General features: G+C 49.7%; 1 protein-coding gene across 1 annotated transcript in view; it reads left to right on the top strand.

The window, feature by feature from the left end:
• ATP9A (ATPase phospholipid transporting 9A (putative)) overlaps window positions 1–12553 on the top strand; it is a 132578-nt gene that overhangs the window by 22100 nt on the left and 97925 nt on the right. Inside the window, exons 2-3 of the mRNA XM_082857433.1 lie at window positions 4489–4633; window positions 7820–7933. Of these exons, the coding sequence (XP_082713559.1) occupies window positions 4489–4633; window positions 7820–7933 (259 nt within the window). The remainder of the gene's footprint in view (window positions 1–4488; window positions 4634–7819; window positions 7934–12553) is intronic.

Below are 12553 nucleotides of genomic sequence, written 5' to 3'. Positions count from 1 at the left end.
GAAAACTGTATGGTAGCCTAGGCTAAGGGACTGAATCTGAGGTAGGACATACTTGGACGGGGGCCCCTCCCTAAGGCTGGGGTGCAGACCTGGTTGGAGACAGTGTAGTTCAGGCCACTGGATGGCAGGACCAGAGGTGGTCTGCAGGTGGGGCAAGCAAGAAAGCAATCCCAGGGGTACCGATGGGGTGGCAGGCACAGCTGGTGGTTGACACATTGGGTGTACAATAGGAGTGAGGGCACCGGAGCTCACAGTGTCCCTGGTGGGACACTAAGGGCCACAGTGACAGGAGGACCTTGGGAGACAAACCTGGGGGTGAGGGAATCAGGGCCCTGGTGTGGAGGAGGCCTGGGGCCTGGGATGTCTATATCGAGAGGGCCCTGGGAAGGTGACCCCTGGGCCACAGTGGGGCTTGAAAGCCTTGAGGGACAGCATGTGCTGGGCGCATGGCTGGCCAGGGCACCATTCGATGGCCTCATTCAACGCACTGCTGACCCGCCCACTGTGCCATGGCCTGGAAACCACAGGTGAGCCTTTTCCTACAGTGGTGTCCCTCCAGCGCCCTCTACTGAGAAGGCTTAGCATTTCACTGACTGTAAAGGAGAGGCAGAAAGGAGTCTGTCCACATCCCAGAGCGGGCATTGAAGGGTGACTAGGGAGCTGGGAGCCAACGCATTGATATGAAGATTAATGAATGAGTGTGGGGGGCAGGGCAGCTGATGTGCACACAGAAGAGCTCCGGTTTGAGCAGCCTGAGAGCCCTCACTCTCTATGGCCCCTAAGGATCTTTCCAATTTTATGTAATGAAGAGAGACTAGAAAAAAAAAGAGCTGTGAAATAATTGTGCTGACGGGGCTGTCGATGGCTGTGCAGGGTGCTCTCAGGCTCTTAGCTCAGGATGTGGATCAGACAGACCTGGGCTTAAAGTCGGCTTCCACCACTCGGTAGTAGATGGAGCTGCTGTAGCAGTAGATCTTGAGCAGGTAACTGAGTCCTCTCTGAGCCTCAGTTTATCCATCATGAAAATGGGGATGATGCTAGTACATACTGTGTAGGATGGTTGTGAACATTAAGTAAGACATTGTGTTTTAAAGAGAATACACTTCTACATCCGTAACATTTTGAGAATCTATCTTTCTCATCACCCCTCACCGCCACCACCCTAGTCTTTGCTTGCCTGGATGATGGCAACAGCTTTCTAAATGATCCTTCTGTTTCCATTTTTTTTGGTTAATGTACGGCTTGATTAAGATATAGTTCACATACCCTGCAGTTCACCTCTTTAAAGTATATAATTCAGCAATTTTTAGTATATTCATTGAGTTGTGCAGGCATCACCACAATGTTAGAACACTTCACCATCCCCCAAAGAAGCCTCACACCTGTTACCTGTTTCTCCTTTTGCCCACGGCAGCGTCTTCTCTGCTCAGAAGCCAGAAGGACCTTTAAAAAAATGTAACTCGGGAATTCGCTGGCCGTCCAGTGGTTAGGACTCTGTGCTTCCGCTGCAGGGGCATGGGTTTGATCCCTGGTTGGGGAACTAAGATCCTGCAAACCGTGAGACGTGGCCAAAAAAAAAAAAAAAAAATCAGATCATGCCACCCTGTGCTTGTAACCCTTCAGTGATCCCCACTGTGGATGGAGTAAAATCCAGACTCCTTGCCCTGGTGACAAGGCCCTGTGTCGTCTGCCCCCTCCTCCTCCTCCGACCTCATCTTTTACCCTGTCCCCCGTGTTCGGGGCATTCCAGCCACGCTAGTCTTCTTTCCCTGCAGATGTGCGTCAGGCTGCTTCCTGCCTCTGGATCTGTGCCCTTGCGGTTCTGGTCTGCCTAGATGGTTTCTTCTCGTCACTCAGCTCACCTGTCACCCCAGCCGCCTTCCTGACCACCCAGTCTCCCGGAGCCACGCCCCTTCCCCACCCCTTCTCTTATCCCACGCCTTATTTTATTTTAGAGAGCTGTTCACTGTCTTTCTTCCTCCCCGTGGGAGGAGGACCTCGTCTGTCTTGCTCACTCTTGAATGCCCTAGGTGAGGACCTGCGTCCTGTGAGTGTACAGGACATTCTAGGTGAATGAATGTGTGACAAAAAGGGAGCAATGATCCCTTGTCGTCTTCTTCTTCTTATTAGATACTCAGTAAATACTGTTGACCTAAAAGTCATTGAAAGTGTGCAGCTTATATCCGGTGCAGGTAGAAAGTGAATAAACAAGGTGACAATCAGGGTGATTAAATGAGATCAGCTTGGGGCTAGTTACACTGGGCTCAGGTGACACAAAGTCCTTATTTTACCCTGTGCCAAATGCTTATTACCCTTTGTTGCAATGAGATTGTGAGGAAGTTAGAAGGGAAGGATCCTGTTCCAAAGTTAGGTCCCCACAGGAACTGGAATCATAGTTGGACCAGATGAGCACTTAATAAATGCTTACTATTATGGATTTAGCTAAAAAGAAAAGAAATGCACATTTATTCCCATAGGTAATATATGTACAATGTGATGGAAGAATAAGTAGGAAAAGGCGCCCCTACTCCCTCCTTCCCAAAGGAAACTGGTGTCGTCAGCTGTCATGGAGGTTTTCTGCATTGGCAGGCATACTCTGCACTTATCCTCTTGCTTTCATGCAAGGAATGGCATCCTGGACACACCTTGCAGCTCCTTCCTGATTTAGCATATCTTGCAAATGGGGCTATTCAGCGCATACAGCTCTATCTCCCTCTTCAAAGACTGTTGAGCATTCCATTGTATGGACGTTCCCTGCTTATTTGACCAGCCGCCCTCTGATGACTGGTCAGGTACGGTTCCAGTCTTTGCTACCACGTGTGGGCTGCCCTGAATGACCGGCCCCTGTGCACATGCACGCCTGCCGGTTAAGTCACGGAGCGTTTAACTTGGTAGCTTGCTGTGAGGAACCTTCTGCTAGGACAAAACAGACAAAACTCATAAACAGCCTGACAGTATGTCGTTCTCTTAAATTCATTCTTCAGCTTTCATTAGAAACACTCAGCTCTGGGAGTCGTCATTACAGGATTATTATAGGATGGGGAGAGACTGGCTGGTCCACAGAAAAGTCAGTGACCATGGGTAGGTATCTGCAGATTGAAGGGTGTGCTTCCGTCAAATGCATCCTTCCTCCATCCTTCATTCAGTGCTTTGTGTCCACGGATGGCCGGCTTGTGTGACGCACACCCAAGAGCAGGAATGGGGCTGGACACCTCAAGGTTTCTGTATGTGTCTCTCGCCAACACGAATGAGTTATTAGAAGTGAAACCCATCCTCGTGAGAGCTACCGCCATCCTCCCCACCCCAGCCCTAGCACTAGCTTACGGGAACCAGGATGCTATTTTGAAGAAAGAGCATCGTGTTTCATCATGGAAATTTTGAGCGTCTGAGTAGGCAACTTGCTGGCTTGCTAATCTTTAGAGTCCCGATGCCCAGGGACTGTGTGTGCTCAGCTCTGCACCCCAGTACCTGGGCAGGGCATGCCTGGCCCGTAGGAGGACGGGGAGACGGTGGGTCTGCAGGTGACAAGTGACTATGTAAGTCATCATGGCCACGTCTGGATGGGTTGCCTTCAGCTGGCAGCATCTCAAGGGGCTGGTAGGGCTGGGGTTCCTTCCTCCTAGCCTGTGGGGGTGGGTGGGGAGGTGAACAGTTCAGCCTGGGGTCTTTCCATGAAAGACCCTTAACGAATGCTCGTAATTCTCAAAATGCCTGTTTACAGCCGCTCCTGAAGGATGGGCTGCCTTTTTTTGGCACGAATGAGGGTGGGCATGTGTGTCTTAGAGCAGCTGACTTTTGCCAGAGCCGGGCAGGTGTCCCTGGCTTCACACAGGCGACCTGAGGGCAGGCGTGCCTGGTGAGCTGCCCTCCGGGGGCGGCCCTGGGAGTCAGTTTGCCTACAGCTGGTACGCTGGCCTGTCTCCAGGTTATGCGGGGCGCCGAGTCATCATCTTGCTGGCGTGTTCCTCCAGCATGTTGCTAAAACGTGGAGCCGAGTGTGGAAGGAGATTCTTTCCCTTCTCTTTTTGTATAGTAATCTTGGTGTGACCAGCACCCTTGATAGCATGTGGGGTGCGAAGACACTGGGTTTCAGAATAAGATGGACCTGCTTCAAGGCCAGACTCAGCTGTTTCTCACACCTTGGTAAACTCGGGTGCTTTATTCAGCCGTCCTGAGCTTTCCTCTCTCACCTGCAGAATGTCAAAGTGATAACAGTACTTGTTGCTCTGTATTTACTTTTTTAACTTAAATCTTATTTTAAAAACGAATCCTACTTTTTGAAATAATTTGGGCTTGGGGACGAAGCATCTTTGATTTGGACCACAGCTTCTTAGATGCCTCAGCTGTGTTTTCCCCTCTCATTGAAGCATGAAGCCTCAGATGGGGCTGTGGTTCTGACTCAGTGAAGATGCTTTAGAGGAAGACATTCTGGGAAGAGTGGATGGGTGTGGGCTCGGCCTTGACGGTGTGGGCTTGTCTTTCCCACAGGTGCTGCGAGTGGCTGAGATGCTGTGGTGCAGGGGAGCCCAGGCCCCGCACGGTCTGGTTGGGGCACCCCGAGAAGAGGGACCAGAGATACCCTCGAAATGTCATCAACAATCAGAAGTACAACTTCTTCACCTTTTTGCCTGGGGTATGTACGGGCAGGGGCAACATCGTTTTCTTCTTCCTACACCAGATGTATGCAGTGGTACCAGTCTTAGCAGACTGAAGTCCCTGTGGCAGATTTTGTGAACACCCCATCTTTTCCATGTCACCTCAGCCACTGGCCATTCATCTTCCCTGGTCCTGAGCACCTGGAAGGGGGCTGCCTTCTGTCTGCAAGGCTGTGAGACTCCACTTGATTGGTTAGAATAACTTCACATTTATTTGGTGTGTTGGGCCTAAGAGTGAAAAAGATATTTTGAGGACGTAGCTTTGTTCCAAAAAAAAAAAAAGGAAAATCAGGAGGGGACTTCCCTGGAGGCGCAGTGGTTGAGAGTCCGCCTGCCGATGCAGGGGACACGGGTTCGAGCCCTGGTCTGGGAAGATCCCACATGCCGCGGAGCAACTAAGCCCGTGTGCCGCAGCTACTGAGCCTGTGCTCTAGAGCCTGCGAGCCACAACTACTGAAGCCCACGCGCCTAGAGCCCGTGCTCCGCAACAAGAGAAGCCACCGCAATGAGAAGCCCGCACACCGCAGCGAAGAGTAGCCCCCGCTCACCACAAGTAGAGAAAGCCTGCGCACAGCAACAAAGACCCAATGCAGCCAAAAATAAATAAATTTATTTTAAAAAAAAATCAGTGCTTACATTCCCCCCCACCCCTCATTATCATGAAATACATATTTGGAACAGGAAAGTTGGGAGATAAAAGTGTAGAGAACTTTTTTTTAAAGGTAAATTTTAACACTATCATCCAGAGAGACTTTCTATTAACATGTTTGCAAATTTTTTTTTTTTAATTGAAGTCACTTTTTTTTTTTTTAAATTTATTTTTGGCTGCATTGGGTCTTTGTTGCTGCACGTGGGCTTTCTCTAGTTGCGGCGAGCGGGGGCTACTCTTCCTTGCGGTGCACGGGCTTCTCACTGTAGTGGCTTCTCATTGCAGAGCACAGGCTCTAGGCACGCGGGCTTCAGTAGTTGTGGCTCATAGGCTCTAGAGCACAGGCTCTAGAGCGCAGGCTCAGTAGTTATGGCACACGGACTTAGTTGCTCCGCGACATGTGGGATCTTCCCGGACCAGGGCTCGAACCCGTGTCCCCTGCATTGGCAGGCGGACTCTCAACCACTGCACCACCAGGGAAGCTTGTTTGCTAATGTTTTGAGTAGTATTTTACTCTGCATTCATCCCTTTTGTTTGTTAAATCCATGGACAAGTACTCTGAAAACCTTGCCCCTAAAACACCTTTAAGTTAAACATCTGTTTTTATCTAGTGTGGCCTCCAGGATACACTGACTGACTTCAGAAGCAGCAGCAGCAATCAGTTCGAAAGCTGGAAGAAAAAAAAAATCACTGTTTGATTTATTGAGGGAGGACATGGAAACGCAAATACCTTACACTGTAGCTTAAGGTCAACCTGAATGTTTTTTTAAGGGTGATTTTTTTTTTTTTTTTGCGGTACGCGGGCCTCTCACTGTTGTGGCCTCTCCCGTTGCGGAGCATAGACTCCGGACGCGCAGGCTCAGCGGCCATGGCTCATGGGCCCAGCCGCTCCGCGGCATGTGGGATCTTCCCGGACCGGGGCACGAACCCGTGTCCCCTGCATCGGCAGGCGGACTCCCAACCACTGCGCCACCAGGGAAGCCCTTTAAGGGTGATTTTGAGTACATTTATTGCTGCCTGGCTTACTCCCCTCCCCCAGCCCCCTAAAGCTCAGTATCTTTTTTTTTAAATTAATCAATTAATTTTTGGCTGCGTTGGGTCTTCATTGCTGCGCGCAGGCTTTCTCTAGTTGTGGCGAGTAGGGGATGTTCTTCGTTGTGGTGTGTGGGCTTCTCGTTGTGGTGACTTCTCTCTTTGCGGAGTACGGGCTCTAGGTGCGTGGGCTTCAGTAGTTGTGGTACTTGGGCTCAGTAGTTGTGGCACGTGGGCTTAGTTGCTCCGCGGCATGTGGGATCTTCCCAGACCAGGGCTCAAACCCGTGTCTGCTGCATTGGTAGGCAGATTCTTAACCACTGCGCCACCAGGGAAGTCACGAGCTCAGTATCTTAAGTCAAGTGAAAGTTTGTTTCTCATTCACGGAAATTCTGAGGCAGATCAGGCCATTCTCCTCCATCTCACAGCTACATTATCTGGAATACGTGGGCACCCACGTCTCCATGGCAGGGCAAGAGCGAGGGGCCGGACAGTGCTCTGAAGGGACACGTGATTTCTGTTCGTTGCCCAAAACGAGTCAGGGGGATCAGTGTCACTTCCAGGGCACGTGGGGGCAGTTGAAACTCTGCCAGAACCCTCCTGCCACATGGGATGAAATTCTGCTGTAGATATTGTATGATGTTGAGATCGTACCATGGAGATATCCACTTATCTCACTCGTTTGATTCAGTCTTACAGCATAAGCATTTCCCACTAAAAACTCTTCAACAACATTTTGAGTGGCCTTTCCTGTACTTACAAAATAGTTTAAGAAGGGACTTCCCTGGCGGTCCACTGGTTAAGACGTTGCACTTCCACCTCAGGGATCAATCGTGGGTTCAATCCCTGGTTGGGGAGCTGAGATCCCACGTGCTGCTCCGCGTGGCCAAAAAATAGGAAAAAAAAAGTTTCCGACTTTCCTGGTGGCGCAGTGGTTAAGAATCCGCCTGCCAGTGAAGGGGATACGGGTTCGATCCCTGGTCCAGGAAGATCCCACATGCTGCGGAGCAACTAAGCCTGGTGTGCCACAACTACTGAGCCTGCGCTCTAGAGCCCGTGCTTCGCAACAAGAGAACCCACGGCAATGAGAAGCCCGTGCACTGCAACTAGAGAAAGCCCGTGCACAGCAACGAAGACCCAACTCAGCCATAAATTAAAAAAAAAAAAAGTTTAAGAAATAAAATCTCACAACTATAGCCGAAGCCTCCAGCATACCCTCCCTGCCCGGAGGTCCCCACTGTCTTGAATCTAGTATAATTCCCACATGTATCATTTGCTTCTTTACTTTGACAAATTATGTTTTCGTCACCCAGGTGTATTTTCGTATACAACATGTAGAGGTGTGTAGACTGTATATGTAGGTACCATGTGAGTTTTGTTCTTCTGGGGGGGTGTTTTGAAATGTCACTCATCCCCCTCTAAGCCCGCCCAGCTGCATCAGACCAACCTGAAGTGTCTTCTCTCTCCTCTCTCTCCATTCCAGGTGCTGTTTAACCAGTTCAAATACTTCTTCAACCTCTACTTCCTGCTTCTCGCCTGCTCCCAGTTCGTCCCCGAAATGCGACTGGGAGCACTGTACACCTACTGGGTTCCCCTGGTGAGTCAGTCGGGCCGTCCGTTCAGTAACATCAGAGGTTGGGCAGCACAGGTTCTTTGTCCTCCAGGCACCTGGAATGGGACTCGGCCTTTCAAGGGAGAGGACACCCTCAGGCCAACACGTTGGGAACCCCTGAGGTTTTCATGGTGAGGCTCCGTTCCTCCCACTACCGGGATCAACCGTAGTGATGCCTGTGCTACTCATTCCTTCTGTCCGTCAGCTGTTCAGCCTTTCCTTGTTTCAGCAAATATTTTTTGCATGCCTGTCGTGAATCACTCGGTTCTAGGCTCTGGCGCACAGCGGTCATGAGCGAGGCAAAGCCTCCGACGCTGTGCATTGTGCTCTTTGAATCGTTTCTGTTTATTATGTAGACTCTTTCAGCGTGCAGGGTTGACAGAGGAACAGATTCTGTGCTTCAGTGTGTATGGAGGGTGACGGACCCGGCGCCCCTCCATCCTTCTTGTGCCGCCTTTTCTTTCTTCCTGCCTTTTTGGAAATGGTTATTGAGCACCTGCTGTGTGCCAGCCACGGTGCTGGGCACTGGGGATGCAGCAGTGACTGAAACGTAGAAAAATTCCTGCCCTCGCGCAGTTGACTTTCAGCGGGGACAGACAGTAAAACAGTTGAGCCTAATTGTTTCAAGTTGTGAAACTGCTGTGAAGGTAGTAGAAGGTCGTAGGGCAAATGGGGCATCCCAGGCACAGTTAGTATTTGTTGAGCGGATGAAGGTGGGAGATGTGGAGGGGCAGTGTTAGCCAGGGTGGCCGGGAAAGGCCTCTTGAGGAGGTGATGGGAAGAAAAGTAGGAGGGTGGGAGGATCCCAGGTTCAGGGAGCAGCAGTGCAAAGGCCCTGCATTCAGCACATGCTTAGAGTATTTGAAGAGCAGAAAGAAACCCAGCGCGTCTGGGGCACAGAGAGGGTGAAACTGACATTTCCTTTCCTCCAGAGACATTAGGAAATATTATTTTTCATTACGCAGGGCTCGGAAGGAACACTCGGATTCTCTGTTCACAAATCTTGTTAAATTTTTCATTGGGAGAAGATTGTTAAAGTAGAAAAGGTGTTTCCTCCTTAAGGAAACAAAAACACACATTCTTTTGGACAGTAAGGATTTGGTGCACAGGCACTTAGGGAGCAGAGGAAGTGGATGCCAAGGGCCCAGGGAGCGGGGTCCACACGCCATTGGTGCTACGTTAGTCAGACAGGTCGTGTCAGCAGTTCCAGCCCTGGGAAGAGGAGGGGGTTTATTTCTTCCACACAGGCGGTGGAGGTGCTTTTGGGCTGTGGGAGTCGTTCTTTTCTGCTCTGAGTCATTTGTGGGTAAGGCAGGATGTTGGGATAACAGACATTCCCGTCTGCACCAGGGTGTGTGCTTTTGCACAGTGAGTGTCACTAACTCAGGGCCAGGCTGATAGAAGAGGGGGGCCTCGTGGCCCATCTCAAAGCAGAAGATGCTGCTTTGTTCCATCAGCTGCAAACATGGACCCAGAGTTGCCAGGCCCAAAAGGTAGAAACTTCAGAGTTTTACCGGAAGTACCCTAATTTTATTTAGTTTTTTAGTTCCACAGCAGTTTGCTACATCCCTATATAAAGTCAAACTGTAAGTCAGTTATTTAAGAAAAGTTAGTCTGCAATAAAGTATCATCTATCACCCTGCGTTTTACCGATTATGTTTTTAAAGTCTAGTTATTTGAAAGGTAATACGGTCACACGATTCAGGAAACGTGTGAAAAGGCACCTCATGAAAAATCTCCCTTTTATCCAGTTCCACCCCCAAAACACTGTCATTCATTTCTTTTTCCTTCTTCCAAAGTTTACAAACAATGAATAAGTTTTTTCTGGACTGGCTTCCGCCATTTACCATAATTTTTGAAAATTGAAGTGTAATTGACATACAACATTAAATTTAAAAATCTTGTCTTTTCCCTGCTCCCCAACGCTCCTTTTTAGAAAAAAGGTTACAAGATATACACAGTGCTGAATCATGTTTTTCTAATTTCCAGCATCTCTTTCCCTTGATTTTCAAATGTTGCTAACTCATTTACAGATTGTTAAAGCACTGTGTGGAGTGAGCACACCCCTTCCTTCTCTTGTGGTCTGTCTGCAGGCTGCCGGTTTGCAGTCTCTGCTCTGCTTGAGGCTGTACGGGTTTCCTTGGTACCTCATTGGTGCCTTCTGGGCTCAGGAACCCTCGACTGGGAGTGTGGGATGACCAGATCCCACCTCTCAAATCTTGTCTGTTGGGTTCTCCCCAGACCCCAGATCTTGCTGCGTTATTGCCTGCAAAACGCCCTCTGTTCATTTTTCTTTTCCTTTATCAACTACGAAGGGACTCTACAAAGGGACTCATTCTTTTTTTTTTTTTTTTTAATTATTTATTTGACTGCATCGGGTCTTAGTTGCAGCGTGCGGGATCTTCATTGCGGCGTGCGGGCTTCTCTAGTTGCAGCGTGTGGGCTTCTCTAGTTGCGGCGTGTGGGCTTCCCTCTGGTTGTGGCGCAGGCTGCAGAGTGCACGGGCTCAGTAGTTGCAGCACGAGGGCTTAGTTGCCCCGCGGCATGTGGAATCTTAGTTCCCCAACCAGGGATCGAAACCATGTCTCCTGCATTGGAAGGGCGGATTCTTAACCACTGGACCACCAGGGAAGTCGCCCAGGACTCATTATTTTTGGAGAAAAATTTGAAGGAGAAGCAGCACAGCAAAAATCCCTACCTGTGCAGCCACCTCCTGAGATGCCCCATCTATGTTTCTGGTCTGTTTCCTTTCAGTCTCTTCTTACACGTGCCTGTTTTACATACACTCTAACTTACATTATAGTAAAGTATGTATTAGGTAAATGCAGTTGGATCCCAAGGTGTTCGAGAAGGCAGCTGTGTGTCTCCCCCTCTCCCTGCCTTTACCATCTCAAGCATGATATCTGGTCTGTGCTCTCTCCCCTCGAGGTATTCATCTGCCCAGCCTGTCATATAAACCCATCGTCCAAACGATTTTTGGGGTGCAGACCTACTAGCACCCCTACAACCTTGTTCACGTTGGCGTTGGCATGTGTGTTGGGGAGGGAACTTTGGCCATCTTTGGCATAAGTTTTTCATTCTGTTAACCAAGAGTCATGTGTATGACTCAGAGAAGACGGAATTATGCAGGAGAAATAGTGGGGTTGGAAATGAGATCAGCTCTGTCGAATTCTTCCACAGTGGTTATTGGAGATTCCCATGGACTGGAGGCAAAACAGACTGGTAGAGAAAAAAGATGCTTCACTCGAGAAACAAGAACATGGGGCAAAGGAGAATAAGGAGCTTGCTTGAGATCATGCTACGGTGTGGAGAGGATGTGAAGCCCCACAGAGGACACTCATTTTCTTTTTCTAAGGACTGGGCTTTGGAATATCAGAAAAGGCTTTGGGGTGTGTGTGGGGTGTGTGTACGAGGGTATTCTTTGCAGCATGGCGTATGTTACTCAGACACTGGAAGCAAACAGATGTCCATCGGTGGTTACCTGAACGCTGGTGCAGCAAAACTATGGGATGCTGCCCCGGAGTCAGGAATGACGAAGTCACTCCAGTGATGTCGACACGACACGGTGTGACTCATCTTTTTCTTTGCATGAAAAACGTAAGTTTCAGGATAACATGGACAGCATACTCCCATTTTTATGACCCTCTCCCCCACAAGAAGTATTTTTGCACACTTGTGCATGTAAATACATGGAGGTCTGGAAGGTTCTTCACCGAAGTTAGTGTTTATCTTTGGAGCTGGGGGTTGCCTTTTATTCTTTTTTTTTTTTTTTTTTTGGCGGTATGCGGGCCTCTCACTGCTGCGGCGGCCTCTCCCGCTGCAGAGCACAGGCTCCGGACGCGCAGGCTCAGCGGCCATGGCTCATGGGCCCAGCCGCTCCGCGGCACGTGGGATCCTCCCGGACCGGGGCACGAACCCGTGTCCCCTGCGTCGGCAGGCGGACTCCCAACCACTGCGCCACCAGGGAAGCCCGCCTTTTATTCTTTTAAGTGTTTTTTATCTTTATGTGCAGAGATCTCTGTCTTAAGTCACCTCAGTGTGCCTCTACGAAAGTTGGAAAGGTATAAGAAACTACATAGATCAGACGTGCATTCAGGGTGTTTGAAACCATTCAGAACAGAGTTGCTCCCTCCACAGGGGGAGGCCACATTGGTTCTTGGGGCTGGTGACCGAGAATCAAAATGTGGAACGCAACTTGTTGTTAGGTACTCTACCCTTTTCTGTTCCTAGTATGTATTCTGTACATTAGCACCGGTGATGCTGACTCCAGGGTCTCAGGAAATGCAATGGGGTGAACCGTGGGGGCCGGGATGACCTGGAGGGCTGCCACACTTCTAAAAGAGGGCCCGATCCCGGTCCTAGCCCATGTCTCCTCTCTGAAATGACGCTCAGAATTTCCGGGAGAAGCCAGAAGGCCTGACTTCCAATGTAAGCAGCTGAATCACCTGGTTTCCCTGGGACTCTGGCTGTAGAGAGAAGACAGGTGGGTTACCAGCAGCCTCTGGCGGTCCTGAGGTTATTTATTTAGTTAGTTAGTTGTGCTGGGTCTTAGTTGTGGCAGGCAGGCTCCTTAGTTGCAGCTTGCCAACCTCTAAGTTGCAGCAC

The sequence above is a fragment of the Leucopleurus acutus genome, assembly GCF_964270905.1.
Source record: "Leucopleurus acutus genome assembly, chromosome: 16".
Taxonomy (NCBI): Eukaryota; Metazoa; Chordata; class Mammalia; order Artiodactyla; family Delphinidae; genus Leucopleurus; species Leucopleurus acutus.
The sequence above is the reverse complement of the archived record's forward strand: the minus strand, read 5'-3'. Positions and strand labels throughout refer to the sequence as shown.